Raw genomic sequence first — 26,520 nt, 5'->3', positions numbered from 1 at the left:
AATAAAATATTCTGTCATGTTTGTATTTTTTATAATTTCTCAGTTTCTTCATCAAAGAAGAAACAAGATATAAAAATAAGAAATTAAGCAGGTATTAAACATACTTTTCATTCATTCAGCCCACATTTCTGCATTAAAAATGTTTTTATTATTGTTATTATAGTTTTAATGCCTCTATGCTACCGCAGACCAGACTGACCCAGAGCCACCCGGACCAGCTGCAATAATAACATCCTGATTACAGGTTGATGCATCAATAATTCAACACAGAATCAGTCCTTCAGACACAAGGGCACTAAACATCTACCTTCAAGTGAAGCTGAGATATTGTTTTGATTTGACATGTTTCTGTCATCTGCACACATCTTTATTCTGTTAGTTAAACTGCTACTTTAAACTGAAAGCATCAGGTCAACTGAATGAGACAGAAACTTGTCACCTGGATGTGCTTTTAAAGTAATAGTTAGTAATACTTTGTTAAACTGCTTTGGTAAAACAACATAAAGTTCAAATCCTGACATTAAATATTGGCCGGACTGTATGTTCCATACTTGCAGAACATTATGTCCTTATTTTGTCTTGAAATGAGCACAGAAGCAAAACTAACACTGGACGACCAGCTCTGTGAAGAACTTGTCTGAATAACCATATAAAGAAAAGAAACATCTACAGTACTGTGCAATAGTTTTGAGTCATCAATCATTTCTTTACACTTTACACTCCTGTAATCTTTTAAAATGTTCTTAAATTGTTGTTTCAGATCATCAACTATTTTAATATCAAACAAAATTTTCAAATTATAATTTTTATTTTTACGGGAAAACAAGTTATCCAAACCAACTCTGCCCTAATTACCTGTTTTGGAAAATGGATTTAAATTTCAATAGGCCTCATTATACCAGGCCAAATCAAGAAATCACTGAAATCACTAACGTAGAACCTGTCTGACAGCAGGAAGATGGCTAAATGATTTCAAAAGCAACACATTATGTCCATATCAAAGAAACAAAGTCACTGACATCTGTCAGTCTAGAAACAGTTACAAAGCCATTTCTAAAGCTTTGGGACTCCAGCAAACCACAGTGAGAGCAGAGAGAGAGCCATTATCCAGAGAACACTGAACAGTGGTACCATTAATATGGAACAGTGGTAAATCTTTCCAGGAGTGGCCAGTTTACAAAAGACCACCTCAGCATCTCATCCAGGAGATCATACAGAACCAAGAACTACGTCTACAACTCTGCAGGCCTCGAAAGCCTCAGTTAAGGTCAGAGTGTTCATTATTCAGTCAGAAAGAGACTGGGCAAAAATGGCGTCCATGGGAGAGTTTCAGGGCCAAAACCACTGCTGACCAAACAAACCCCACAAAGGGCCGTGTCACGTTTACCAAAAACATCTTTATGATTCTGAAGACTTCTGGGAAAATATTCTGTGGACTGACGAGACCAATGTGGATCTTTTAAAACATTACATTTCAGAAAAAGAACACCATGCCAACAGTCAAACATGGACTTTGTAGTGTGAGAGTCTTTGGCTACTTTGCTAATTCAGGACCCGTATGACAAATGCTTAATGGCAGTTGTTGCCACCATGTGTGGATCAGCCAATTTGTCTGCTATAAAACTTTGTCTGATGATCTGAAACACTTAAGTGTGACAGAAAAAGCAAAAACAGAAGACCTCTGTAAGGAGGTAAAAACTTTTTTCAGTACTGTATATTCTGGAATGTAGGCACACTGTATGTGGGCCATACTACCGATTAAAGTAAATTCCCCCTGAGTGCCTATACCTGTGGCAAGGCGATAGACAGCTGCCTCTGCAGAGACTCCTTCTCGTGGCCCAGCTCTCGCAGGCGAAGGTGTGCCGTCCCAAGACTTTCCTGCGTCTCCCTCAGGCTCTCCAGCAGCCTCTCCCTCTCCGTCAGCATGTTCACCATTAACGACTCCAAGTTGCCCGTGCTTCCCCCTTCATCACCTCCTCCTCCACCACCGCCACCACTGCTACGATCTCGGCTTCCATAGACTCCCATCCCACCACCCATCCCTCCTGTGCCACTCGCCGGAGAGGACGAGCCACCCCCTCCTCCTCCTCGCCCATCCTCTGAGATGGTGGGCATCACCTCGCACATCATCGTGAGGCCTGGGAGTGAGAGGAGTTATCACAGGAGATGTCTAGGATGGTCTGCTGAAGAGCTTCTTTCTCGTCATGAAAAGTACAGCTGCTAGTATATCTTGTTTGTTGGGAGGGGTTTTATCTCAGGATGTAAGGGAAATTTGTGAGGGAAACTAGGTGGAACAGATTGAAGATGGGGTAAGAATGTGTGGATTAGGGATTAGGGAACAGGGTGAAGAGGGGTGCAGGGATGAGAGGGACAGATGCGTTTTTTTAGTGAGAGACCTTTGACCCCTTGGCTCCAGGGTTTATTGGGATGCCAGACGAACCTGAAACAAGAAAAAAAAAGATACATTTTTTTCAAAAAGCACAATGCATTTGCCACTGCCAATATTACTACTGTTCCATACTAGCACCATATTGCAGTTTAAATGTTTAATCAATATATCATACCTCCCATTTTATGTTGTAATTTTGAAAGTTATAATATAATATATATATTAGTCAGTCATTTTATACCGCTCATTCCATAGTGGGTCGCGGGGGAGCTGGTGCCTATCTCCAGCAGTCTGTGGGTGAGAGGCAGGGTACACCCTGGACAGGTCGCCAGTCCATCGCAGGGCAACACACATACCATGCACACACTCATTCATACACCTAAGGGCAATTTAGAGAGACCAATTAACCTAACAGGCATGTCTTTGGACTGTGGGAGGAAGCCGGAGTACCCGGTGAGAACCCACGCATGCACGGGGAGAACATGCAAACTCCATGCAGAAAGACCCCCGGACGGGATATATATATTATTATATATCGTATATATAATAATATAATATAATATAATATAAAAAATAAGACAGCTTAAACCGATTTGCTACTTTTTCCTGTTTAAACTAAGCTAACATTAGCATTGAAGCACAGATAGCTGTTACGGAGTATTATAAAGGAAGTGGTTCAATATTTCCATTGCTTACATTGTTGAAATTGTTCTTAGGCATTTATTGATGTATGGACCAAATGTAAAAAGAACATTGCTGACACTAAATCCCAATGATAGCATTAACACTGTAGCACAGCTAGCTGCTATAGTAGGAAAGAAATGTAGCTGTTTAAAACTGCAATTGCTTCAAACGTTTTGGAAAAGTTTAGCACCTATTTATTTTACATTTTTTACATAAAAAATAAGATACTAACAAAAAATACTGCACTGGCATAGAGGCGAAATGCGAATACACCGAAAACAAAACAGATGTTTTAAGCTGTCGACAGCTAGCACTACAGCACAGTTAGCCACCACAGAAAGTTAGAAAAGCAGAAGTTTAAAAATCTCATCCTGAGTCATATCTTTAAAAGTTCTGGAATTAGTTGTGAGATTAGCTGTGGCAAACATTAATCACTGATTGATTTTTGACAAATATTAAAGTTAACCTTCCAATAAAGCCAGATTATGATGGTGGGAATCGGCATGGCCAGGCCCCCGCCTTCACCGTGGGTGAACACACAAGCTTACCCAAGGCTAGCTCCAGGAGGATGTCCTGATCTGCTAATCATCAAGATCACTTAACCACTATTAGTCTGAAACTACCCTGAGGCCAATTTGCCACAGGAGACTGCAACAGTAGCCGAAGCACCAGTAAACAACCCCTCATCTCAAACCTCTCCAGCATGTTAAACTAGTGATTGTTTGGAGAAGAAAAAAAATTATTCTATCATAAAGAGTCAGTTAAGGAGGTTCAGACATCTGATTACAATTTCTTCAGGTTTTCTGGTCACATTCCATGGGTAGGAAACTACAGGCCAGAGCCAGAGAACTGGAAGGACTTTTTGATTTGGGATCCCCCAGAACGAGGAGAGTGTTGCTCAGGAGACCTTTGGGTTATACCTTACTAGATGGATGGATTGTTATAGTAACTGTTTTCAGGACGTTGCTTTGATATTGATAAATAATGAAAACTGGTCTGATATAATTTTCTTCATCAGTGACTCGGCCAGTGTTGGTACAATGATTCATCTGTGGAATTTTCACTGAAGGTTGCATGGTGCAGTTGTTAGCACTGTTGCCTTGCAGAAATGTCCTGGGTTCAAATCCCAGAGCTTGCATGGTCACGTGCATGTGTGGGTTCTCTCCAGGTGCTCCTCCCACAGCCCAAAACACATGAGTGTTAGGTTAATTGGTTACACTAAATTGCCCTTAGCAATAATGTGTGCATGTGTCTCTGTGTTGCTCTGTGACAGACTGGCAACCCCACCTCTAACCTCATGACTGCTGGAGATATGCACGACCCCTGTGTGAATAAGCAGGTGTAGACAATGGATGGATGTATAAATCAGTGAAATGTAGCTGGTAATGTATAACTAGCATGAGATAATAGGATGTCCCACAGCCTCCCTGGACTAACTTTTAGATGATGTGAAGATTCAAGTGCAGCTGGATGGTACTGAATGACCTGATGAATGGATGAAGGGATCCAAGTTCTGATATTTCCTCTCATCCATCATGTGGATTCATCCAGTCCTCTCATGCTGAAAGAAACCACACATTGCCTCCTTTTCCCCCACAAACCTCGGAGGCAGAATAACCACTGCTGTTGCAGCAGCGCTGTCTCTCACCCTGACTTACTGGACTGATTCAACCATCGTGCGTGTCAGAGCCTTCTGTTTCTCAGCGTCCATGCTCATAAGGGTAATGATAAATGCGCATGATGAAATCATTTACGCAAAGACAGAATAACTGTGTCAGGCCTGTAGGTTACGAGGAAATGCGCGGCGCAGCTTCTAACATTCATGTGGAGGGAAGGGAAAACGGGTGTCATCGTGAATGATATTACTGGCTGTTTCCAGGTGGATTTTTGCCTCTTTTTAACGTTTCCGGCACCCATCTGTAAAAATGTTCTGGAGGCCTATAATCTTCGGATTGCTGAGACAGAGAATGAACCGCTGTCTTAGGAAAGTAAACGGAACAAATGTCGTACATTTCCGTGCAATGTAGCCTAACACCGCTATCACATCATGGTGGGAGGTGCCAATCATCCTGTAAATGATGCAGGCCTAATTAACAAGATTATACCAAAAGATGACACACCTCTGGATTAATATATGTGGATACACTTAACCCAAGTGGCGCAAAACGGTGCGCAGATTTGCATTTATTGCAACATCAAGGTGGATAATTCCCATCAACACCCCAGTACTCTCCCTTCTCGAAACCCCCCTCCCTCCCTCTCCCCCACCCATAAAAACAGCTGGACGTTCAAACGCGCCGCGACATCTCCGAACATCTGCTTGCGCGCCTTACCGTTTCCATGATCGACGGAGAGGGCATAATAAAAACGCATAGTTGGCCGGTTCACTCCATCAGAACATCTGAGAGGCGGCGGAGGCTGCAGGTTATCCCCGTTACAGCCCGGTTACCAGCCTGGACCCGTCCCCTCCCTGCCTGTGCTGCTGGAGCGACGGCTTGGATCAGCCGCTGCGTCAAGCCGCACGCAGGCAAAGCGTGCTGCACATCCGGCAGGAAACTTAACGCACATCATAAGCATAAAGAGAAAAATACATCTGTAGCTGTTTTGCAACGTGGTTCAAGAGATTATTTTACAGGCAGATTTTTAAATTGGTCTGTCAGGAAACAGAAAAAGAACTATTGTTTAAGGACAGGAGGCAGATTCTCTCAAAAAAAAAAAACATCTTAAAAAGCTAAAAACAACTCTCGCAAGTAATATTAAATGGAGAAAGGTAAACAAAAAGGACAAATTGAAAGTGGGAATTTGGAAAAAGGCCCCTGCAGAGTTTAATAAAAGTCACCAAACGACGCATAAAAAGACCAGGAATAGGAAAAAGAAGTGCATACATTAGACATATATATATACTTCACAAGAAAATCACAAGCAATTTAATGTTAAAGTGTCTAGTACATGTTGAGAATCCTGTACCTTTACCTAATCCCTGAAAAGGTCTTGTCTCTATAAATCAATTTATTCGTGTACGACATAGAGGAGAGAGAATTTTGCTATATTTATATTAATTGGTTTGATTATTTGCCTTTTGTTTGCTAATACAAAGAATACATCTTTTTAAAAGGGGATAAATAGAAGGAATCATTTTGCTCTTTATAAAGCTACCGGTCTTTATATCTTTCTGTACCGTTATTATGAACATATAGAAAATATAAACACTTTGTAATTTTGAGCAGTACAGAGCAAACACACAGGTCAGTCGAAACTTTATTTTAAAGGTTAATTAATTGCGTTTCCGCTTTATTTCCTGTTGTTTTTGTGCAGCTTTACGACTTCCCGTCACCTTTCCTGCTCCTGGTGAAGATGCTGGATCTTAAAGGAACAAGCCTTGACAGAACTGAGTGGGTAAAACATCTCATCTGAATTTTCTCATTCGGCTGTGTTTCTGACTTTAACTGCAACATCTGAAACAATGATTAGAGGTGAAACAGTGGAGACTTTTCGCTCATTGATTTACTTGGTCTTTGACATTTAAAACTTGCCGAAGGAATAAAATAAATACGCCCTCTGCTGCTGAATCTAGATATTGCAGTGAAGTACCCATGCTTGTAGATAAGTGGACTGTTTCTCATTTTTGGTAACTATTTGGCTTTAAGCATCAGTAAACAACTTAAAATATGATCACGGTTATATATATAAAAAAAACTTTATTTTAAAGTAATTCAATTGTTTCAGCTGTGGACCAATGAGAGTCACAGGAGAAATTATGTCTTCACCTGGATTAGAAAGATTCAAACACATTTAAGTAACAACCTTCATCAGAAACGTCTTCATCTAACCACCATCATCAACATCATTGTCATAATCATTTTATTTATGACCCTCATCATCATCATAGTCTTCTTTCTTCCTCTTTTATTTCTACATCTACTTCATTTTATTCATCATCAATTTATTCAATATTATCTTTTTCTTCAAAATCATCATCATTTTCTCTTTCATCTTCATCACCACTCTTATCATTAGTAGCAGCAGCAGCAGCATGATGTTACTCATTACCATAATTTTATTCCTCTTCATCTTCACTATCACCATCATCATTATCATTTCAGTCATTTCATCTCTATCATCATCATTTTGTTTTAATCATCATCTCATTCTCATTTATCATCATCATTAACATCATCGTCATAATCATCCTCCACCTCATCATCAATTTTCTCCTTTTTTGTCATCAGTATGTTCATCGTTATCATCTTAATCTTGTTCATCATCTTAATCTTCATAATCTTCGGCATCATCTTCTTTTTCATCATCATATTCATATTTCATCAACTTGTTTATCATCTCCACCATCACTTTCATCATACAAATCATCTTATTCTCATCATCATCATGATTTTCTTCTTCTTCATCAGATCATTACATTATCTTCATCCTCAACACCACCATCATCAAAATCACCCTACTCTTCATCATCCTCACTTTCCTTCGTCTGAGCATTTTCTTCTTTTTTCATTCTCAGTATGTTCATCTTCTTCATCATCGTCATTATAATCATAATCTAACTACTTAAATCTTTACTTTCATTATAATCCCCCTCATCATCATCATCATGCTCTTCTTCTCAATCATTATTTTCCAACATCCTCACCCTTACCTTTATCAACATAATCAAGCTCTTGCAATGGTCCTGTCAAAGTCCAGACATCAAGCCTCTACACACCACTGAGGTTAAAACAAACAGTGAAACAACATACTGAACAAGTAATATATAATACAAAAACGAGCTAACAAGAAAAAGTAAAGAGAAATAAAATGACCAATTAAAGAGGATAAGAAACTGAGGAACACAATCGTGTAAAAAAGCAACACTGGAATTTCATAAAAACACAAACATGAGTGGGAGAAACTGTTGAATTATGGGTGTACTTGGTTTAATAAACAATGTCAGTGCAGAATCTGGTAACAAAAAAACAGGTTATTTTTATTATTCCCTGATCAATACATGTACTAAATAAAAGTTTAAAGTGTACTTTAAAATGTGTTTGTTTAACATAAACTTTTGCCGCTGAGACAATATTTTGTTCCCATCATAATATTTCCTTAATCCATTCGAAGCATTGCAAATTTGCACAATTTCAAACATTGAAAATTGCTAAATATAATAAATGCGCAAAGTTAAAAAGTAGTTTTCAGTCAGTCATTTTCTACCGCTTCTTCCATAGTGGCAGGCGGGCAAGCCGGTGCCTATCTCCAGCAGTCTATGGGCAGGAGGCGGGGTCCACCCTGGACAGGTTGCCAGTCCATTGCAGGGCAACACAGAGACACACAGGACAAACAACCATGCACACATTCAATCACACCTAGGGGCAATTTAGAGAAACCAATCAAGCTAACCTTCCTTCCACAGTCCAATAACGGTGCGAGGAAGCCGGAGTACCCAGAGAGAACCCACGCTTGCACTGGGAGAACATGCAAACTCCATGCAGAAAGACCCCCAGCCTGGGAATTGAACCTAGGATTTTCTTGCTGCAAGGCAACAGTGCTACCAACTGTGCATCCCAAGCTACTAAAAAGTAGTTTAAACATCTAAAATATTTTATCGTAATGTGTCCAACCTGGCTTAAACTGTAATTAGGTAACCTTGCAAAGTGACCATAAAAAGTCAGAATTAGTGTTGTGAGGGGTCCAAACATCACTTTACATCCCATAATGTCTTCACTGACAGCTTTAGGGCTGCTTCCTTGCAGGACTTTCAGATGAAACTGCAGACCTTCTATAGACCAACAGAACTAGATTACAATAGAGTAGCTTCGTACATTATTACAAAGACATTTATTCTGGCATTTAATACAACATAATGGAGCATGTTGTTATTTAATATTATGTTTGCTTTATGGCAGGTTTGAAAATCGTTTTCACACAGTTTTAATAAAGTGAAAGCATTTAGTAAAGGTAACTACAAAGAAAAGTGATATAACCTGTAAATTTATCATTAGACATACTTGTGCAGTCCTAATACTTTACCAGCTACCCAGAAACATAACACTCATAAAGGTTTCTTGAGAAAGCTACATGTGACTCCAAGAAACTTCCCCATCATAAACACTGACCCCATGGCACCAAGATCTTTCTTGAGATGTCTATATTTGTCAAGAGTGACAGCAGTTACTGACGTGTGGCAGCTGCACGGACACTGGGAAGGGAAGCGCCATGGAGGGTCACCAAAGGTCAGTGGGTTAGAGGAATGCAGATAGGAATGTGGCAGCCTGGGGTGCAAATACTTCAATGGGCCAAGCGACAAGGAAGAAACCAAGTCACCTGGGAGCAGTGACAGAAGACAAGCAACCAAAGGCCGATCGAAGGGAGGAATGGGAGGAAAGTTTACAAATAAAGAACAATTTTAAGGAGATAATTTGTAGGTATTAAAGAAAATTTTATTTTGAGAGATACTTTGCAAAGAAGTTTAGGTAGCAAGCATATTCAAATTATAATTAGATTTTTCAAGAGCACTAAATTAATAAATAGAATGTGATTGTTGTAATAGTAAATAAGATTTAAAACCATGAAGAACCACACTCCATACCAGTCAGTGGCGGTAATGCACATCATAACGTTATTTGCCAACTGCCAAAAATAATACAAGAAGAAGAAGAAGAAAGTTTACAAAAACATCCCAAAACAGGATGAGCAGATTGTACCATCATATCATACATTTCCATGTGGACTGTGACATATTACTGTACCAACTATACAAAGAATATATTGTGGGTTTTCTCTAATTCACATTGGGTCAGAATGTTACAGGCAGACTCAGAAATCTGAAAACATTCATAAGCGCCATGCTTAAAAGCTGGGTCTGTTCCAGTAAACCAAGCAGTTTAAATGAACTTGATTTATACAGGTCTAGGGTCAGAAAAAGAGCTGCTAAAATCTCTGCAGACCCCACACACCCTGCACATAAACTGTTCAGAGTTTTATCTTCAGGCTGCCGCTACAGAGCACTGTTTACTAAAACCAGCCGCCACAGAGACAGTTTCTTCCCCCAGGCTGTTTCTCTGTTGAACATTTAATAGAGTACAGAACAACCTCATACTGAAGTTGCAAATCCACCTTTTTTATTTATATATGTGTATATTTGTATATTGTATATATGTATATTCTGTAATGCAAAAACAAAAACCAGAGAGCAAAGTGTACCGGAGTCAAATTCCTTGTTTGTATGTACGAACTTGGCAATAAAGCTGATTCTGATATTTATGTCTGATATTAAATTTTGTTTGATAATTGGAAACAATTACTGTAACAAAAACCAAAAACAGAAGAAATTTGTAAGGGGGAAAATATTTCATATCTGTTAATATCTGTGAGTTCTTCACAAGATTTTACATTTCATTTTAGATTTTCCGATTACATTTTTTGTGGATTTGTTAACACAGTTACTGCAATTATTTTATTACAAAATATGCATATATTATGCTGAATTGTTTTTTTAAATCGTTATATTTTTTGTTTAAAACGTATTTCCTGAAGGATTCGGTGGGGAAAAAATACACATTTTAATAAAAATCGTGGAAAAAGCAGATGTTCAATTCCTTTTCCGGTGTGCACCGGAAGTAGAAAAAACAACGGACTCGGGGCGCTTCCTTGTTAAGAAAAGTGAAATAATTTTTGGGCAGATTTTCATTTTATGATATTTTACTGAATATCAAGAAAAAATGCCTCGTAGAAACGAGATCCCAGAAGGGATCCGGTCGAAAGTTGTAGATATGCACAACGCCGGGATGGGATATAAACTGATTTCAAAGAGTTTGGAGATTCATCATTCCACAGTTAGGAAGATTATCCATAAATGGATACGGTTTAACACTGTGGCGACCCTTCCGCGGAGTGGGAGACCCACGAAGAAGCCTCCTAACAGGACACAGACAGCACAGCTAGAGGTGAGAGGGATGAAGGGAAAGCTGCAGCTTTCTATCCAACAAAGGGAATCAGTGAGCGGCTTAGAGATGCTCCGCACCTGGAGGGGCTCCAGGGTTTCCTCTCCCATGTTCGTTTCACTGTCATCCTACAGCGGGATGAGAGGGAATCGTTTCAACATCACTGTTTGCTTTGCTTTTTATTCGGAGATTTTTTTTTTTAAAGGCACATATTGAGTTTTACACCCAGGTCTCCAATTCTTTCTCATTTTTAAAAATTTGGTTTCAAAGCAGCCATATTTGTTGTTGTCATTTAAAGTGTTTTTTTTTTTTTTTTTTTGAAGGTCTGTCAAAGCTTCTAAGGAACTTTCAAAGGTTTTCTCTCTCTGGTGCTTTCTACATTTTTTCCTAGATTATTTTAAAAATCAGCCTTCCTGGAAGGGGTGGCACCGGTGCACCGATTGCAGTTTTCTGGCCAATCTCTGATCACCGATCTTTAAAAAGCCTGACCTGCCGATTCCAACTTTTGCCGATACCAATTTTCTTTTTTTTAAACACTGTCTGGTGTTATAAAGTCACACTACATCTTCAATGTTCCAGTTTTATTTTATTGAGCAACATTGAACAATACCAGTGAAACAGTACAAACTTGTTTTAACTGCACACGAAGCATTGCTCTCAAATATAAATGAAAAGATTGGAGCATTGCAGTTCCTTTAGTCTTTCATTTTTCATTTCAAAAAGAAACAAAACTTGCACAATAGATTAGACAAGTGAATCGTCCAGCCGATTCATCGCTTCACCTGGTGAAGAACACTTATTGTAGCCACTTGTACCTGGAATCCCGTTGCTTTGGTTCTGATCCAAATCTTAAGAACATTTCGGAGGGATGGAGCATAAATGGATTATTAAATCAAGAGCTTTGCCTTTCAGCTCAGGGCCTTCTTCTGGCGCCATCTCCTGGTTTCATGCTAACATCACTGGTAAACAGGACATCTAGAACCCGGAAGTCTTCTGCTGAAGGCAGAGACTGTGACCGATGGGCAGCTCTGCTGATTGTACAACTTTTGTTTCTTAATTTGGATTTCTTTATGTCACCTAGGCTCCTGCTGTGTGCCTGGGAAAGTTCTGCTTGTTTCTAAATTGAGCCTTCCCTTTTAAACTGGTCATTCATTGTGAAAAAAATCAAATCATTATCATTATAGTTTCAATATTACAGAAATCACTGTTGATCCTCACCTGATTGAAATGGTCAAATTCAGAAGTACATTTATTAAAGCCATTGTCACTCGATGCAGCCATATGTCATATGAGATCAGAATAAAATGACTGGTTTTATTTGGATGAAATGATCATAAATCACTGTTATTCATAATGATCTCTTGTTTCTTAGGCTGATCATGCTGGACCAGCCAGAGATAAAGGAGGAGATAAAGTAGAGTTAAAACATTTATATTCCATGAATATTTAACTTCAGACCAACAGATATTTTTTAGAAATTTTAAATTTCTGCAGAAATTTCTGAGGGCATATTTTTCTCCTTTTCAGGTCGATTCTGAGTCAGCTGGACCAGCACATCTTATAAAGAAAGCTCCAGATAAGAAAATGGTAATATGTGTTCAGGCTGGGGTGAGATTGTTAAACTTTAGAGATTAAAAAAATAAAAGACAATTGTTCTGTTTTCCTTTTTTAAATTCTAGAGAGAGTTCAGCAGTGACTGTGAGGATGCCGACACTGCAGACTCCTCTCCTGATACTGATGAAGAAGATCCCATGGTGCAAGATTTTTTAGTAAACCTCTGGTACCGATAGAAACGTTGGAAAATTCTGATGATTATTAATTTTCTTCTGACTTTTAGCTCAGGGTCCTGTTTCCCACAACAACAAAGGATGCTAGAGAAGATGCAGACCACAAAAGGGTAAAATGTGATACTTTATGAGCACCCTCTACTCTTATTGGCATCCCTGCTGTAAATACTTTGTTCCTGTTTGTCAATATATTCTATAACCTTTCACTGGGTTGGATCATACAGAGGAGGGGGTCTTTGGCCATTCCTTTTTGCACAATCTCGCTAGATCCCCCAGAGTCCATGGGTCTCTCTTTTCTTTTAGAGATTTTCTGTAGAATTTGGAAGAAAGTTGGATTTTGTGTTGTGAATCATTTCTGTGCTGATTTTTCCATATTTTTTTAAACACCATCCTGCTTTAAAGACGCAATGTTGATCGACAGTTTTCTGCCATATTTTTATTTAAAATATCCTGGCATTTCATGCACTTCATGGTGCCGTGCGCTCTCTCAGGAAGAGGAACAGGCCCACAGCATCACAGATCTTCCACTTTAGTTAACATTGAATGTAAGGTGCTTTTGCCACACATTCATACTTCGTTTTTTTCGTGTTTGTTGCTTAAAAACGCAATCTTTGTCTCATCGGACCAAAGCGAATGGTTCATTTAAAGCTCCAGTAGTGTGTAGCACACTCCATTTTGTGATGCTAGGACAGGAATGTCTTGTTCCTGGCATGGCTCCTGAACAGCTGGTTGTCATGTAAACAGCATCTGATGGTTGGTATGGAGATCTGGCAACTCCAAGAGGCAAATCCTCCTGCAGAGATCTAACAGTGAGCCTAGAAGCCTAACTTACTTGCCTTATTGTTCTTATTACTGTGTTCTTATTACTGCGGGTGCTGCATGAACGACCAAGTTCCTTGTCCAACCTTCTTTCACTGTAGGTACGAGAATGTTTAGGTAAGTACATATTTTCCTGTACCCATGGGCAAAAATGAATGAACTTGGGATTTTCTTTCAGTTATTCCAATAATTCTTGTGCAGTGTGAGATTATGCTGATGAATTTATTTTAAGGTTTTTCACATCTTTACCAGGAGTGTCCATAATTGTGGAAGATGCTATATTTAGAGCTTTTTAAAAAAAAAAAAAAGAAAATAAGATATTTTATTAAACTGTTTCTGTTTAATTCATCCCTCAAACTGCTTGCCTGTTTATGCCTCCATCTCTTCTATTTTCACAGCATAAAAATTCAGCTTCATGTGATGATCCCCCAGAAGAAGATCCAATGGTTTGTTTTCCCTTTGTTCCTTTTCTTTCGGTATCTTGACGTTTACCTTCTAATTTGCTGTCTGTAACATGTTACCCAGGAGCAGATATTTGACCCAAACTTTGACGGGGAGAAGAAGATATTTTCCGGTTCTTCAGTCAGTGTGAGGGCTCTCCTCCTCCTCCTCTTGGCCTTCATCCTGAAGCACGACTTGTCAAAAGCAGCCACCAAAGACCTCCTGGCGCTCCTCAACCTCGTGGTGCCTGGATGCATTCCCAGCTCTCTGCGGTTTTTAAAGAAACATTTGACTGATATTGACAAGACGACGGAGATCCACTTGTACTGTCCCAGGTGTGAAAACTACCTCGGTCTCGAGCCTGGGACTGAGTGCGGAGTGTGTCAGCAGCGGTTGAGCAAAAAAAGTCTGCTTGAAAAAGCCAACTACTTCCTCGTGATGCCGCTAGAGATCCAGCTGAGGAAAGTCCTCACACGCGTTCACTCAAAGCTGGGGAAGCATTTTACGAGGGGCGATTCGGTTTCTGATATTAACACCGGAGGTGAATATAAGCATGATGAGCAGGAGGGCAGCATTACACTTACCTTCACATGTGATAGCTCTCCTCTTCTCAAATCATCCAAGTTTTCAGTCTGGCCCATCCTGTGCACGATCAACGAACTTCCATACGTGGAGCGGTGTAAAAATGTTCTGCTGCACACGTTGTGGTTCGGTAAAGGAAAGCCACTGCTACAGTGTTTCTTTACGCCGTTCATTAACGAACTCCATAAACTGTCTAACGAGGGCTTCACTTGGGAAGATGAGAGCGGTTTAGAGCTGAACACCAGAGTGGCAGCGAAAATCTGCGTCTGCGATTCGATGGCGAGGTCAGCGGTGCAGAACTTTCAGCCGTTCAGTTCGGAGTTTGGCTGTGGGTTCTGCTACCACAAAGGTGAGCTGGTTCAGAAGGGCCGGGGTTACACCAGAGTGTATCCTGTTCAGATTGATGGGTGTGACCTGCGCCACATGGCTGAGACAGAGCAGCTGGCCACCTTAGTGATCGAAAATGGGTATCCGCAAGGTCAAATGGGTGTCAAAGGTCACAGTCCGCTGCTTCTCTTGCCTGCGTTTGACGTTATCAAAGGTTTTATCCCAGATTACATGCACTGTGTTTGTCTCGGGGTTGTTCCTGAGTTTGTCAACCGTTGGTTGGACCCCCTTTATGGCAGAAAGCGTTTCCACCTTCCACCTCAGAGTTTGAAGGACCTGGACAAAGCTTTGTGTGCCATCCAACCCCCAGATGAGATTAGACAAAGACCTCGGCGCCTCAGTGAGAGAATGCATTGGGAAGCATCTGAGTGGAGAGCGTTTGCTCTTCTCTACTCTCCTGTAATACTGTGTAAAGTTTTACCAAAGCTGTACTACAAACACTGGATGCTTCTTGTTTCATCACTTCATGTCCTCCTCTCCCAGTTTGCCACCCAGGAGGAGATCAGCTGTGCAGAGTTATGCCTCGTTCAGTTCGTCTCGCAGGTTCCTTCTCTTTATGGGCTCGAGCACTGCTCATTTAACTGCCATTTGCTGATGCATCTCACTGACTGTGCCCGTAACTGGGGTCTGCTGTGGGCCAACTCGGCCTTTGTCTTTCAGGACGTCCACAGCAGACTCCTGCAGATGTACTCCAGGACTCAGTCTGCGTCATCGCACATTTTTAAGCAGTTTGTTTCCTATGATGAGATCGTCAGTAAAGGAAGTGATGTGCTGAAGGATACTAGTGCAGAAATCGCTGAGCTCTTTTCTTCTATGACAAGCTGTGGTATACTTACCAAGTCATCCAACTACATCAGAGACGATGCGTTTACTTTGGGATGTGGCTCTCAGAGATCTCTAACTGTGAGAGAACTTGCTGCATTGCAGAGCAAAGATACATGGCCCATTACTGAATACGCGCGGTTTGTCTACAAAGACATGTTGGTCACCACTTTGGACTACAGCATCTCGTGCAAAAGGAACAACTCAGTCCTAGAAACGACCAGCGGCTTTGTTCTTGTGGAGTCCGTGGTTGTCGTAGAGAAGCGTTGCAGCTGTGAGAAATCACCCGGCTGCTCCTGCAGAGAACTGGTTGTTTTCTGTAGAAAACTGCTCCGAGCGAACTCCCAACCAACAATCCAGAACAAGCAGATCAGCAAAAACATTGCAGAGTTCCTTGTGAGAGTGAGGAGCTCGGATGAACTGTGCGCCCTGGCGTGTCCGGACATTGTTGCGAAATGTTTTTTGATAGAGCAGAAGGGTCGGCTGTATGTAATGAGAATGCCAGTGCTTGAGATATTATAAGTGTTCCTTTTCCTTGTCATGCAGTTTTTTGTGTTGCCACATTCACACAGCAGTGTTGAGTGAAAAACTTTATTTTCTGTGAGATGATTAAATATTTACTCAATTTAACATTCCTGCATTTTTAGCAGCGGTGGCTTATTCACATGGTGAGTTTAAGATGTTCTACCAGCGAAGGGTAACCATTCAGGCTTTGGCCTTTTTCCTGCCTCTGTTCCATTGTCCAATCAGTAGAAGGCACTAATTCCTGTAGTACCGCCCTGGTCTCCATGCTGCTCCCATTGGCCTTTTAAATAGAACTTCACAGAAATGGCATAAAAATTATGAATTTTATGGATTCTGGGAGGGCTCGTCCCTTTGTGCCTTCAACATACAACACAGATCTAGTAAGCACACTCAGTTGTATCACTGGAACAACATTTTCATTCAGTCATCTTAGTTGTGAAGAAAAATGAAACAACCAGGAGCAAAGACCAAATCTGAACAAGTTTCTATCAAAGGCATAATATTTAAGCAAGGTTTCTTGCTCAAATATTATGTGTGGAAAACCTGGCTGGCAGGCTGTGACCTTGCTCTCCCTGATGGTGATGAATCACCAACATGCACCACCTGCCTGAAAAGGTCAAGGAACATAAGTTGTCCTACAGACAGTTTCTGGAAGTCTTCAGTGTCTGATCCAGTAAGTGAAAGTTGAGATGAAAAGGGTAAACAGTGCACCATCACAACAGTAACGTTAAACTGGGCACCCAGTTTGAACAATGAGCTCAGCAAAAAAACTTTGCACAACTCATTGCGTGATCCGTGTAAGTAAACAGTGTTCCCCCATTTACACAGCAGTATGGTGTGATGATACATACAACTTCACCGCCCTGCAATTTTAGTTTCTATGAAATATCATGAAGCACATTTCTTAACAAGTGTTTACTGTTGCATGACTTAAACATGCGTTGTTATTGTGTTGTAGATGGTATGTATTAAAGCACATTTCACACCAGGGTCATAACGTTGATCCTGCAGCGATTTTACAGTTTTATGAAAATAATTTTGTCATAAGCAAATGTAGTTTTTCTATTCTGGTTTGATTCTGTTCTCATTTCTGTCATATAAAATCAGAACAACTTGCTTTACCGTCTGACTGCTTCTCGTGCCTTCCGTTTTGTATTTGATGACATTCACTTTTTTGACATGTAAATAAAAAAGCTTAATATCACGATAACACTAAGGTGTTTAGACACATTCTCAGGTACTGACTCAAATATAGCTTTTCAGTTAATAGTTTCTACACCGCAGGTACCAATGTGTTCCCAGTTTTATATCATTGTGTAAATGAAAATACAATTCTTATCTAAAACGTAAGACTGGGGAAACATTTCATGCTGTTGGATCACAACCAGTTCATAATTAGACATTCAGAATCAAAAACATCCAGGAATGTATAAAAAATAATTCATAAAAAACATAAAGGCGCTTTAAAGCAATACCAAAAAAGAATACAATACACAAAACAATAAAATACAAACTTGCTGGGTCAAAAACCATTAAAAAGGTGGGTTTTAAAAAGATGTAAAAACAGAACTGGCATGTCTAATAAGCGGCAGCAGGTTTCACATCTTAGGGGCTGCTTCTGCAAAAGTGCCCTGTCCCGTCTGAGCTTCGTCACCTTTTTGGTCCTGGATTAGCTGGCCAGCTGACCTGAGTGAGTGAGAAGGGGAAATAGAATGAGGGAAGACCATTTAAAGACTTAAAATCAAATAAAGAACTTTAAAATGAACTTTAAAGCAGACAGGCAGAAATGCAGGGAAGCTACAACAGGAATTGCGTGGGCTCCCGCTTTGAGTTCCAGTTAAAAGACGAGCGGCTGCATTTTGTACCAGCTGGAAAGGGACCCCAAGGGAGAAACCAAAATAAAGGGAATTACAGTAATCCAGCCGTTATGAAAGCATGGATAGCTGTCCCAAAATCCTGCATTGCAAGAATATATTAACCTTTGTCAGCTTAGTTGATAAAACCTTTCCAAACTTAAAACACCATACTAGAACCCACATTTCTGACAGCAAATTTAACAAATCTTCACATACGGTCAAGGTCTACACAGGTGGACTCATGGGCAACACCAAGATAAAAAACAATAACTTCTGTCTTCTCATAGTTAAGCTGAAGAAAGTTTAAAGCCATTCTGGCCTTTTTTTCATTTTCTAAAAGTGGAGCTCAGAGGCAGGAGATGCAGGGAGAAGAACACAGGTCCAAGAACAGGGCCCGGAGGGACAGAATGGGAGTAGACGATTTAAAACAGTCAAGATTAATACAGAAAGATCTGTTAGGTAAAACCTGAAGCAGTCCAGGCTGTGCCCTGAATACCGACACAGTCTTTAGCTAAAATAATGTCGATAAATTCAGTCCTTTATGGATGCAACTGCAGCCAAGAAACCGTAGAGATGCTCTTCTAGAACACAGATGTCTTCTACTCACCCACAGTGAAGGAGGTTCCATCAGGATCTGAGAGCTTTAGGTTGTGCAAAGGCATCAAGCAACTGCTGACCATGCGAGGATGTTGAAGCAGACATCCCTCTTGACTGAGGGTCCTTGTCTGTGCAGTGATCACTGGCCATCCAACACAACAACCATGTAGTTCATAGTGCTTGTCTGACAAATAATCTTTCCTCTTATTCCTGCATGTCCCCCACTTAAAATGTTTGTGGGGGAAAGCAAAAGAGGTGTACAAAAAAAGATGTCAGTTCAGACAGATGCCTTTCGTGAAGCAATCTTCACCACATGGAGCAACATTCCCACCGGCTTCTGAACTGATCAACAAAGGCATTGGAGCTACTCACCACTGAGGGCTTTTATTGATGCTTATTTTTGGACTTATTTTTTCAACTCTCGGTCAGCTGACCTACCCATTCAAATTAAAATGCAGTTTTCAGTCATTTGTATACTCTGTTTTGTACCTTGCACCTCTTCCTCTGGTGTGAATAAGTATTTCTAATTTTCCCCAGTCTTAAGATTCTGATCAGGAGTGTATTTCATATTCTTATGAATAAAACATCACAAAATGAATTATTTATCATAAAGCTTGATTTTCATGGAGCTACTTGACTTATCCTTGAGAAGCAATGGGAATATGGAATCCCTAAAGTATCTTGCGACAAATCAGGAGGATTGAATTTGATCTCTCATTTCTACTGCTGTATTTTATCACAAAATCTTACGTATCGGCTTAAATATGTACATACACCTCCAATAATATTTGGTAAATGTCCCTTATGCTTTTTTTTTTCTTTTTGTGAAAAAACTTCTGTCGCTGTTCTGGTTGAATATTTGAACGCTTATGCCAGAATTGTTTGGTGTTTATTATCAGCATAAACCACAAGGTTTCACTAGGATTGAAGTCAGAGCTTTGGAAAAATCATTCCAGAAGCTTAAACTTAGCCGGGTTTATCCATTCTAAAAACAGTTGTATTGTGTGTTTGGGGTCCTGGTCCTGTAGGAACACCCCACTGGTGGCAAAACAGTCCCACAGCATGATTCCATTACCACCATGCTTGACAGGTGATACAGGGATCTTGGGTTTAACACTGAGCAGTCACTCCCCACTTTATAAGAAACACCTGGTGAGTAGCATGTCGGACTTCCTTTATTCTTTGTGACACACATTTACCAAGGCATCAGAACTGTTCACAGGGATTTTGGTCCATGGTGACATGATGGCACCACACAGATGTATCTGCAATACATTCATGATGCAAATCTCCTGTGCACCACATCCCAAAGATGCTCTATGACTGTGTCAGGAAAACAGTGAACTCATTGTCATGTTCAAGAAAGTGCTGAGATTGAGTTTTTTGACAAGGTGGATTATCCTGCTGGCAGCAGCCAAGAGAACACTGGTGTTTAAACAATGCTCAACAGGTAGGGGGGGAAAGCATGTCAAGAATATGCCCCCATACCTTTGCACCACTTCCACAAATCATCTTCTCCACATCTTGATGCCATAATTCATTGAGTTGCTGCTATTGATTGGCCGATTCCCTATTTGTATTGATTATCAAATAGTTATACCCAATAAAGAGGCTGGGGAGTGTTTGAAAAGATTGTAGAATATGCAGATGTTCCAAAACGCATCCAAAAGACTTTCCAATCTTGTTTATATAGAAACTAGCAACTGCTTGCTGTAATTAAACACATTAAATAGCTCAACACAACATTGCAAAACCAGCACAAAATGCTACTTTTACTGATTGCTGTCTCAAAATTATTCAACCCCTTGATGACAAGCATGTTTAGTAATTAGTAGAGCGCCCTTCTGCTGTTTTGGCTTATTGCAAACATGGCACCTCCAGTTCACTAATAGTGAAAACCTGCCTTTTTCAAAACCCACCAGAGATTTTCAGTGAAGTTCAAGTCAGGTGAATATGGTGGCACCTCGACTCTCCCAGGCCTTCTTCTGAAAACAAGCTTTGGTGGACTTTAAAGAATGCTTTGGATCATTTTCTTGACTAATGAAGTCCAATTTGTAGCTTCCTCACACAGCATGAAATTCCTTCGTAGGATTTCCTGTTGCTTAAATCCATCTTCCCTCCAGCTGGTGTCCAGTGCCAGACAAAACAACGCAGCCCCAGAGCATCACTGAGCCTACGCCATGCTTCACTGTAGGTAGGGTGTTCTTTTCTTATCACTTTTTATTGACTTATTGCTCCAAACATCTTTGAATTACTCAGAGTTGTGAGAGACATTTTGGAAGATTTGTTGTGCATTTGGGTCAGTGTAGTCATGGGTTTTTGCCCACCTACCTCTTCAGGTATCCGATGGCAGCTGGTCATAGCTTTCTCTTTCTGCTCTTTCTTTAACTTTAAAGTTCTGAACCACGCTTCCAGCTGCATCTCTTAGAACATTAAGAGCTTTTTTAATATGTTTGTGCTTTTCCTCGTTTGTCTGAAACTCTTCTCTGAACCTTTTGGACAGTTCTCTTGATTCAACCACATGCAATGAAGTGTTACGGTCAACACTCCAGGTATTTGAGGTGTTCCATCTCAAGCTCACCTGATGCATCTAATACAGCCCTTGACTGGTTGCATCAGGTGTGCCTGAGACCACAATGGATTTGCCAATTGTGCTCCTGTAAGCACATTTTAGACTGCAGTAAAATTTAGTGCACAATTTGGACAAATCCGTGTAATAATAGTTTTATTTAAGTAGTTAAAGTGTTGTGTAATTTGTTTATTGCAAACAACCAACCACTTTAAAGTCTAGTGATGTGGAATGAACTTCAGTCCAACTGTTTTACTAGATTACCTTTAAATTATAAGGATAAAATCAGATTTTAAACAATATATTTACAGTTCTTAATTGAAAACCTTGTAAACATCCTTAAATTCAAATAAAAGGTCACATTAAAGTCCACACATTTTTCACAATACAACACAAAGCCCCCAGAAATGCAAAATATATTTTTGAAAAAAGTGGTATGAACCACCTCAAAGTTTGATATTTAACAATTAACCACCACATGGCATTTTACTGTAACACGATCAACCCTGGGGAATCTCAGATAGCTTAATACTGTCAGTGATTGTTTTTTTTTTTTTTTAAACATATAAAACAACAAAAACAGAAGAATAAGATGCTTCCAGGTCAAAACAAGACTGAAATGAAAGAAATAAGCACAACTAAATTCAGACAGTTTTCATTATAAAGGCTAACAGTGTAAGCAATTATAATTATAAAAAGGGTCAGCAAATATTTGTAAAAATAAAAATTAAAAAATCACAGATTACATGAACAGAAAAACATATGGCCTTAAAAACAGCATCTGACTGACAAAATACAATAAAAACAAAGAGACTGTGAAACATGGTAGGATGACATATTTTACAATCTTTTTTACAAATTCTTAAAGAAAAGGAAAACTTAAACATGCGCCACGAAGATACTTACATGGATACATACATGTGGTACAGTATTCATTTAACACTTGTGGGAGAACGAGTGTCTCTCCTTCAAAGCAGCAAGGTGATCAATTCCTGTCTAGTTAAAGTCAAACATGTTTCTAAAGACTGAAAGCATGGTCTGTTGCACTTCAAGGGAACATCTTAATTCTTTCTATTGTTGAAGCCTCTCAGCCTTGGCTGCAGTCATGGGAGCAGTTAATGACGATGTTCAACATCTCAGAACATTTTTCTTCTGGAGACTGTTTCTGTGGAATCTGAGACAAAGCAGCACCTCCTAAATGAATGTCCTGAACGTTTCTGTTCAAACAAGGCTGCTTGTGGTCGGAGAAGGAGAGGCTTTCTTTGGCATCAACCTGAATTGTGTTGTTGATCTCTTTAAAAAGCCCGTTTCCTTTCTCCTAATCCCCACCTTGGTCTTCAGGTTCCAGCTGTGGCTGTTGTGAGGAGTACCTGAGGGAAGACCAACACAAAAACAGCATTACTTCATGCATTTATTTTAAAAAAGCAGTATTGACATAAAAAAGAACAGAAGCAATACAACTTGATCTTACCGTATTGACTCCAGACTACACGAGAAGTTCTGGAGGGTTTGTTGAATGAAGACTTCATCAGTGTCCTCCTGCAGATGCCGGAGCAGCATGCCGATAAGAGGCGTGATTTTGTGAAACAGCTGGAGAAAAAAACTGGAGGGCATCATCCTCACAAAGCCAGGCGTCCAGTGGTCATCCAGTGGGTGAGATCCCTTTCTGCAAGGATTTCATTAGAAATGCTGGTAGGCTGGGATGATTGGGTAAAAAGAAACTAGCCATTCCTCAGGTCAGAAAACAAATCTCTTAATGTTGTTATGTGGGAAGTGGCATTCTGCCAAACCCCTAACCCAAATTAGTTGCTGTGTCTTGCAGTAAATACAAGTGGTACTTTTGAAAAGCTCATTGACCTTTACCTGCACACCTGCCTGCTCTCCTCTTATCACTCTTTCTCCACCATAGACATGAGCGAGGTGTCTCTCTTGTCACCGTTGGGTGTTCAGTTGTTCAAAAAGCATTCTGATAATTAATCAAATGCTGCATTATAAATCCTTCCTGTGCCTTCTGATTTTCTGGAAATGGGTCAACGAGGTCCAATTTACCAACCCTCCACCGAGTTTTGGTTCTGTCCTCCCAGTAGGACATGGGACACAATCCAGATGTATCCTAATCAAAACTGGAGCAAAGATCTTCACAAAGTTCCCTGAAGGTAGCAGAGCTGGTCACTCCAACCATAAGGCAGAGACCGGCCACTCTGTGGAGAAAATTTACTTCAACCACTTGTATGTTGATCTTGTTCCTTCAGTCGTGATCCGTATCTCATGACCATACCAGAAGGCTGAGAGGTAGATAGTTAGATCAGTAAATTGGGAGCACTGCTTTTCATCCCAGCTCGTTCTTTACTACAACAGACTGGATCAGTACCTCCATTACAGCAGATAATGCTCCTGTCTGTCCGTCCCTCTTTTGTTCCATCCTGTCATTACTTGTAAACATCAACATGCTTGAACTTCTCTACTTAACGCAGAGACTTCCATCATCTACTAGTTGAGAATTATGGCCTCAGCTGATTTCACACTTTGCTGAAAGCTGCTCCGCTGTATGCTGAAGGTCAAACTCTCAGACTTCAGAGTCTATATTTCTCAGCACAAACACGATCTTGGCGGTCTCATTAGCTCGGGTGGCTACAAACCAACCTCCTCCATTTAAAGTCCCCTGTAGGTCGCTAGAATCCACTCCTAGCAGCTTGATGTGCCCTGAAAAACTCTCGCCGTTTTTATGAGCTCATCAAACACCTCCAGGGTTGTTTGGATCACGCAATGAGTTGTGCAAAGTTTTTTTGCTGAGCTCATTGTTCAAACTGGGTGCCCAGTTTAACGTTACTGTTGTGATGGTGCACTGTTTACCCTTTTCATCTCAACTTTCACTTACTGGATCAGACACTGAAGACTTCCAGAAACTGTCTGTAGGACAACTTATGTTCCTTGACCTTTTCAGGCAGGTGGTGCATGTTGGTGATTCATCGCCATCAGGGAGAGCAAGGTCACAGCCTGCCAGCCAGGTTTTCCACACATAATATTTGAGCAAGAAACCTTGCTTAAATATTATGCCTTTGATAGAAACTTGTTCAGATTTGGTCTTTGCTCCTGGTTGTTTCATTTTTCTTCACAACTAAGATGACTGAATGAAAATGTTGTTCCAGTGATACAACTGAGTGTGCTTACTAGATCTGTGTTGTATGTTGAAGGCACAAAGGGACGAGCCCTCCCAGAATCCATAAAATTCATAATTTTTATGCCATTTCTGTGAAGTTCTATTTAAAAGGCCAATGGGAGCAGCATGGAGACCAGGGCGGTACTACAGGAATTAGTGCCTTCTACTGATTGGACAATGGAACAGAGGCAGGAAAAAGGCCAAAGCCTGAATGGTTACCCTTTGCTGGTAGAACATCTTAAACTCACCATGTGAATAAGCCACCGCTGCTAAAAATGCAGGATGGTTAAATTGAGTAAATATTTAATCATCTCACAGAAAATAAAGTTTTTCACTCAACACTGCTGTGTGAATGTGGCAACACAAAAAACTGCATGACAAGGAAAAGGAACACTTATAATATCTCAAGCACTGGCATTCTCATTACATACAGCCGACCCTTCTGCTCTATCAAAAAACATTTCGCAACAATGTCCGGACACGCCAGGGCGCACAGTTCATCCGAGCTCCTCACTCTCACAAGGAACTCTGCAATGTTTTTGCTGATCTGCTTGTTCTGGATTGTTGGTTGGGAGTTCGCTCGGAGCAGTTTTCTACAGAAAACAACCAGTTCTCTGCAGGAGCAGCCGGGTGATTTCTCACAGCTGCAACGCTTCTCTACGACAACCACGGACTCCACAAGAACAAAGCCGCTGGTCGTTTCTAGGACTGAGTTGTTCCTTTTGCATGAGATGCTGTAGTCCAAAGTGGTGACCAACATGTCTTTGTAGACAAACCGCGCGTATTCAGTAATGGGCCATGTATCTTTGCTCTGCAATGCAGCAAGTTCTCTCACAGTTAGAGATCTCTGAGAGCCACATCCCAAAGTAAACACATCGTCTCTGATGTAGTTGGATGACTTGGTAAGTATACCACAGCTTGTCATAGAAGAAAAGAGCTCAGCGATTTCTGCACTAGTATCCTTCAGCACATCACTTCCTTTACTGACGATCTCATCATAGGAAACAAACTGCTTAAAAATGTGCGATGACGCAGACTGAGTCCTGGAGTACATCTGCAGGAGTCTGCTGTGGACGTCCTGAAAGACAAAGGCCGAGTTGGCCCACAGCAGACCCCAGTTACGGGCACAGTCAGTGAGATGCATCAGCAAATGGCAGTTAAATGAGCAGTGCTCGAGCCCGTAAAGAGAAGGAACCTGCGAGACGAACTGAACGAGGCATAACTCTGCACAGCTGATCTCCTCCTGGGTGGCAAACTGGGAGAGGAGGACATGAAGTGATGAAACAAGAAGCATCCAGTGTTTGTAGTACAGCTTTGGTAAAACTTTACACAGTATTACAGGAGAGTAGAGAAGAGCAAACGCTCTCCACTCAGATGCTTCCCAATGCATTCTCTCACTGAGGCGCCGAGGTCTTTGTCTAATCTCATCTGGGGGTTGGATGGCACACAAAGCTTTGTCCAGGTCCTTCAAACTCTGAGGTGGAAGGTGGAAACGCTTTCTGCCATAAAGGGGGTCCAACCAACGGTTGACAAACTCAGGAACAACCCCGAGACAAACACAGTGCATGTAATCTGGGATAAAACCTTTGATAACGTCAAACGCAGGCAAGAGAAGCAGCGGACTGTGACCTTTGACACCCATTTGACCTTGCGGATACCCATTTTCGATCACTAAGGTGGCCAGCTGCTCTGTCTCAGCCATGTGGCGCAGGTCACACCCATCAATCTGAACAGGATACACTCTGGTGTAACCCCGGCCCTTCTGAACCAGCTCACCTTTGTGGTAGCAGAACCCACAGCCAAACTCCGAACTGAACGGCTGAAAGTTCTGCACCGCTGACCTCGCCATCGAATCGCAGACGCAGATTTTCGCTGCCACTCTGGTGTTCAGCTCTAAACCGCTCTCATCTTCCCAAGTGAAGCCCTCGTTAGACAGTTTATGGAGTTCGTTAATGAACGGCGTAAAGA

The 26,520-nt window shown here is 40.8% G+C and overlaps 3 protein-coding genes across 8 annotated transcripts in view; 1 reads left to right on the top strand and 2 right to left on the bottom strand.

Moving 5' to 3' along the window:
• LOC124863024 (liprin-alpha-3-like) overlaps nt 1-5,564 on the bottom strand; it is a 50,149-nt gene extending 44,585 nt beyond the window's left edge. For 3 of the 5 annotated variants that reach the window (XM_047357259.1, XM_047357262.1, XM_047357261.1), the window contains exons 1-2: nt 5,407-5,563; nt 1,789-2,440 (exon numbers count right to left, since the gene is read on the bottom strand). In XM_047357259.1, the coding sequence (XP_047213215.1) occupies nt 1,789-2,130 (342 nt within the window). In that variant the 5' untranslated portion in view covers nt 2,131-2,440; nt 5,407-5,563. Of the gene's footprint in view, nt 1-1,788; nt 2,441-5,406 lie in introns of all 5 variants that reach the window. The other 2 variants (XM_047357260.1, XM_047357263.1) reach the window with 1 other exon arrangement.
• A 5,121-nt stretch (nt 5,565-10,685) lies between these two features.
• Nucleotides 10,686-17,496, top strand: LOC124863518. Its single transcript, XM_047357919.1, has 7 exons — nt 10,686-11,010; nt 12,380-12,421; nt 12,535-12,594; nt 12,687-12,761; nt 12,845-12,904; nt 14,012-14,059; nt 14,139-17,496. The coding sequence occupies exons 1-7, from the start codon at nt 10,786-10,788 to the stop codon at nt 16,365-16,367; spliced, it is 2,739 nt and encodes a 912-aa protein (XP_047213875.1). The 5' UTR covers nt 10,686-10,785; the 3' UTR covers nt 16,368-17,496.
• Nucleotides 17,497-21,531: 4,035 nt separating this feature from the next.
• The window catches only part of LOC124862162, a 21,922-nt gene continuing 16,933 nt past the window's right edge, over nt 21,532-26,520 (bottom strand). For both annotated transcript variants that reach the window (XM_047355975.1, XM_047355976.1), the window contains exons 9-10: nt 22,864-26,520; nt 21,532-22,762 (exon numbers count right to left, since the gene is read on the bottom strand). The exon at nt 22,864-26,520 is cut by the window's right edge and continues 655 nt beyond it. In XM_047355975.1, the coding sequence (XP_047211931.1) occupies nt 24,947-26,520 (1,574 nt within the window). In that variant the 3' untranslated portion in view covers nt 21,532-22,762; nt 22,864-24,946. The remainder of the gene's footprint in view (nt 22,763-22,863) is intronic.

Source organism: Girardinichthys multiradiatus, chromosome X, assembly GCF_021462225.1.
Source record: "Girardinichthys multiradiatus isolate DD_20200921_A chromosome X, DD_fGirMul_XY1, whole genome shotgun sequence".
NCBI lineage: Eukaryota > Metazoa > Chordata > Actinopteri > Cyprinodontiformes > Goodeidae > Girardinichthys > Girardinichthys multiradiatus.
Note: the sequence above shows the minus strand (reverse complement) of the source record. Positions and strands in the feature narration are given on the sequence as shown.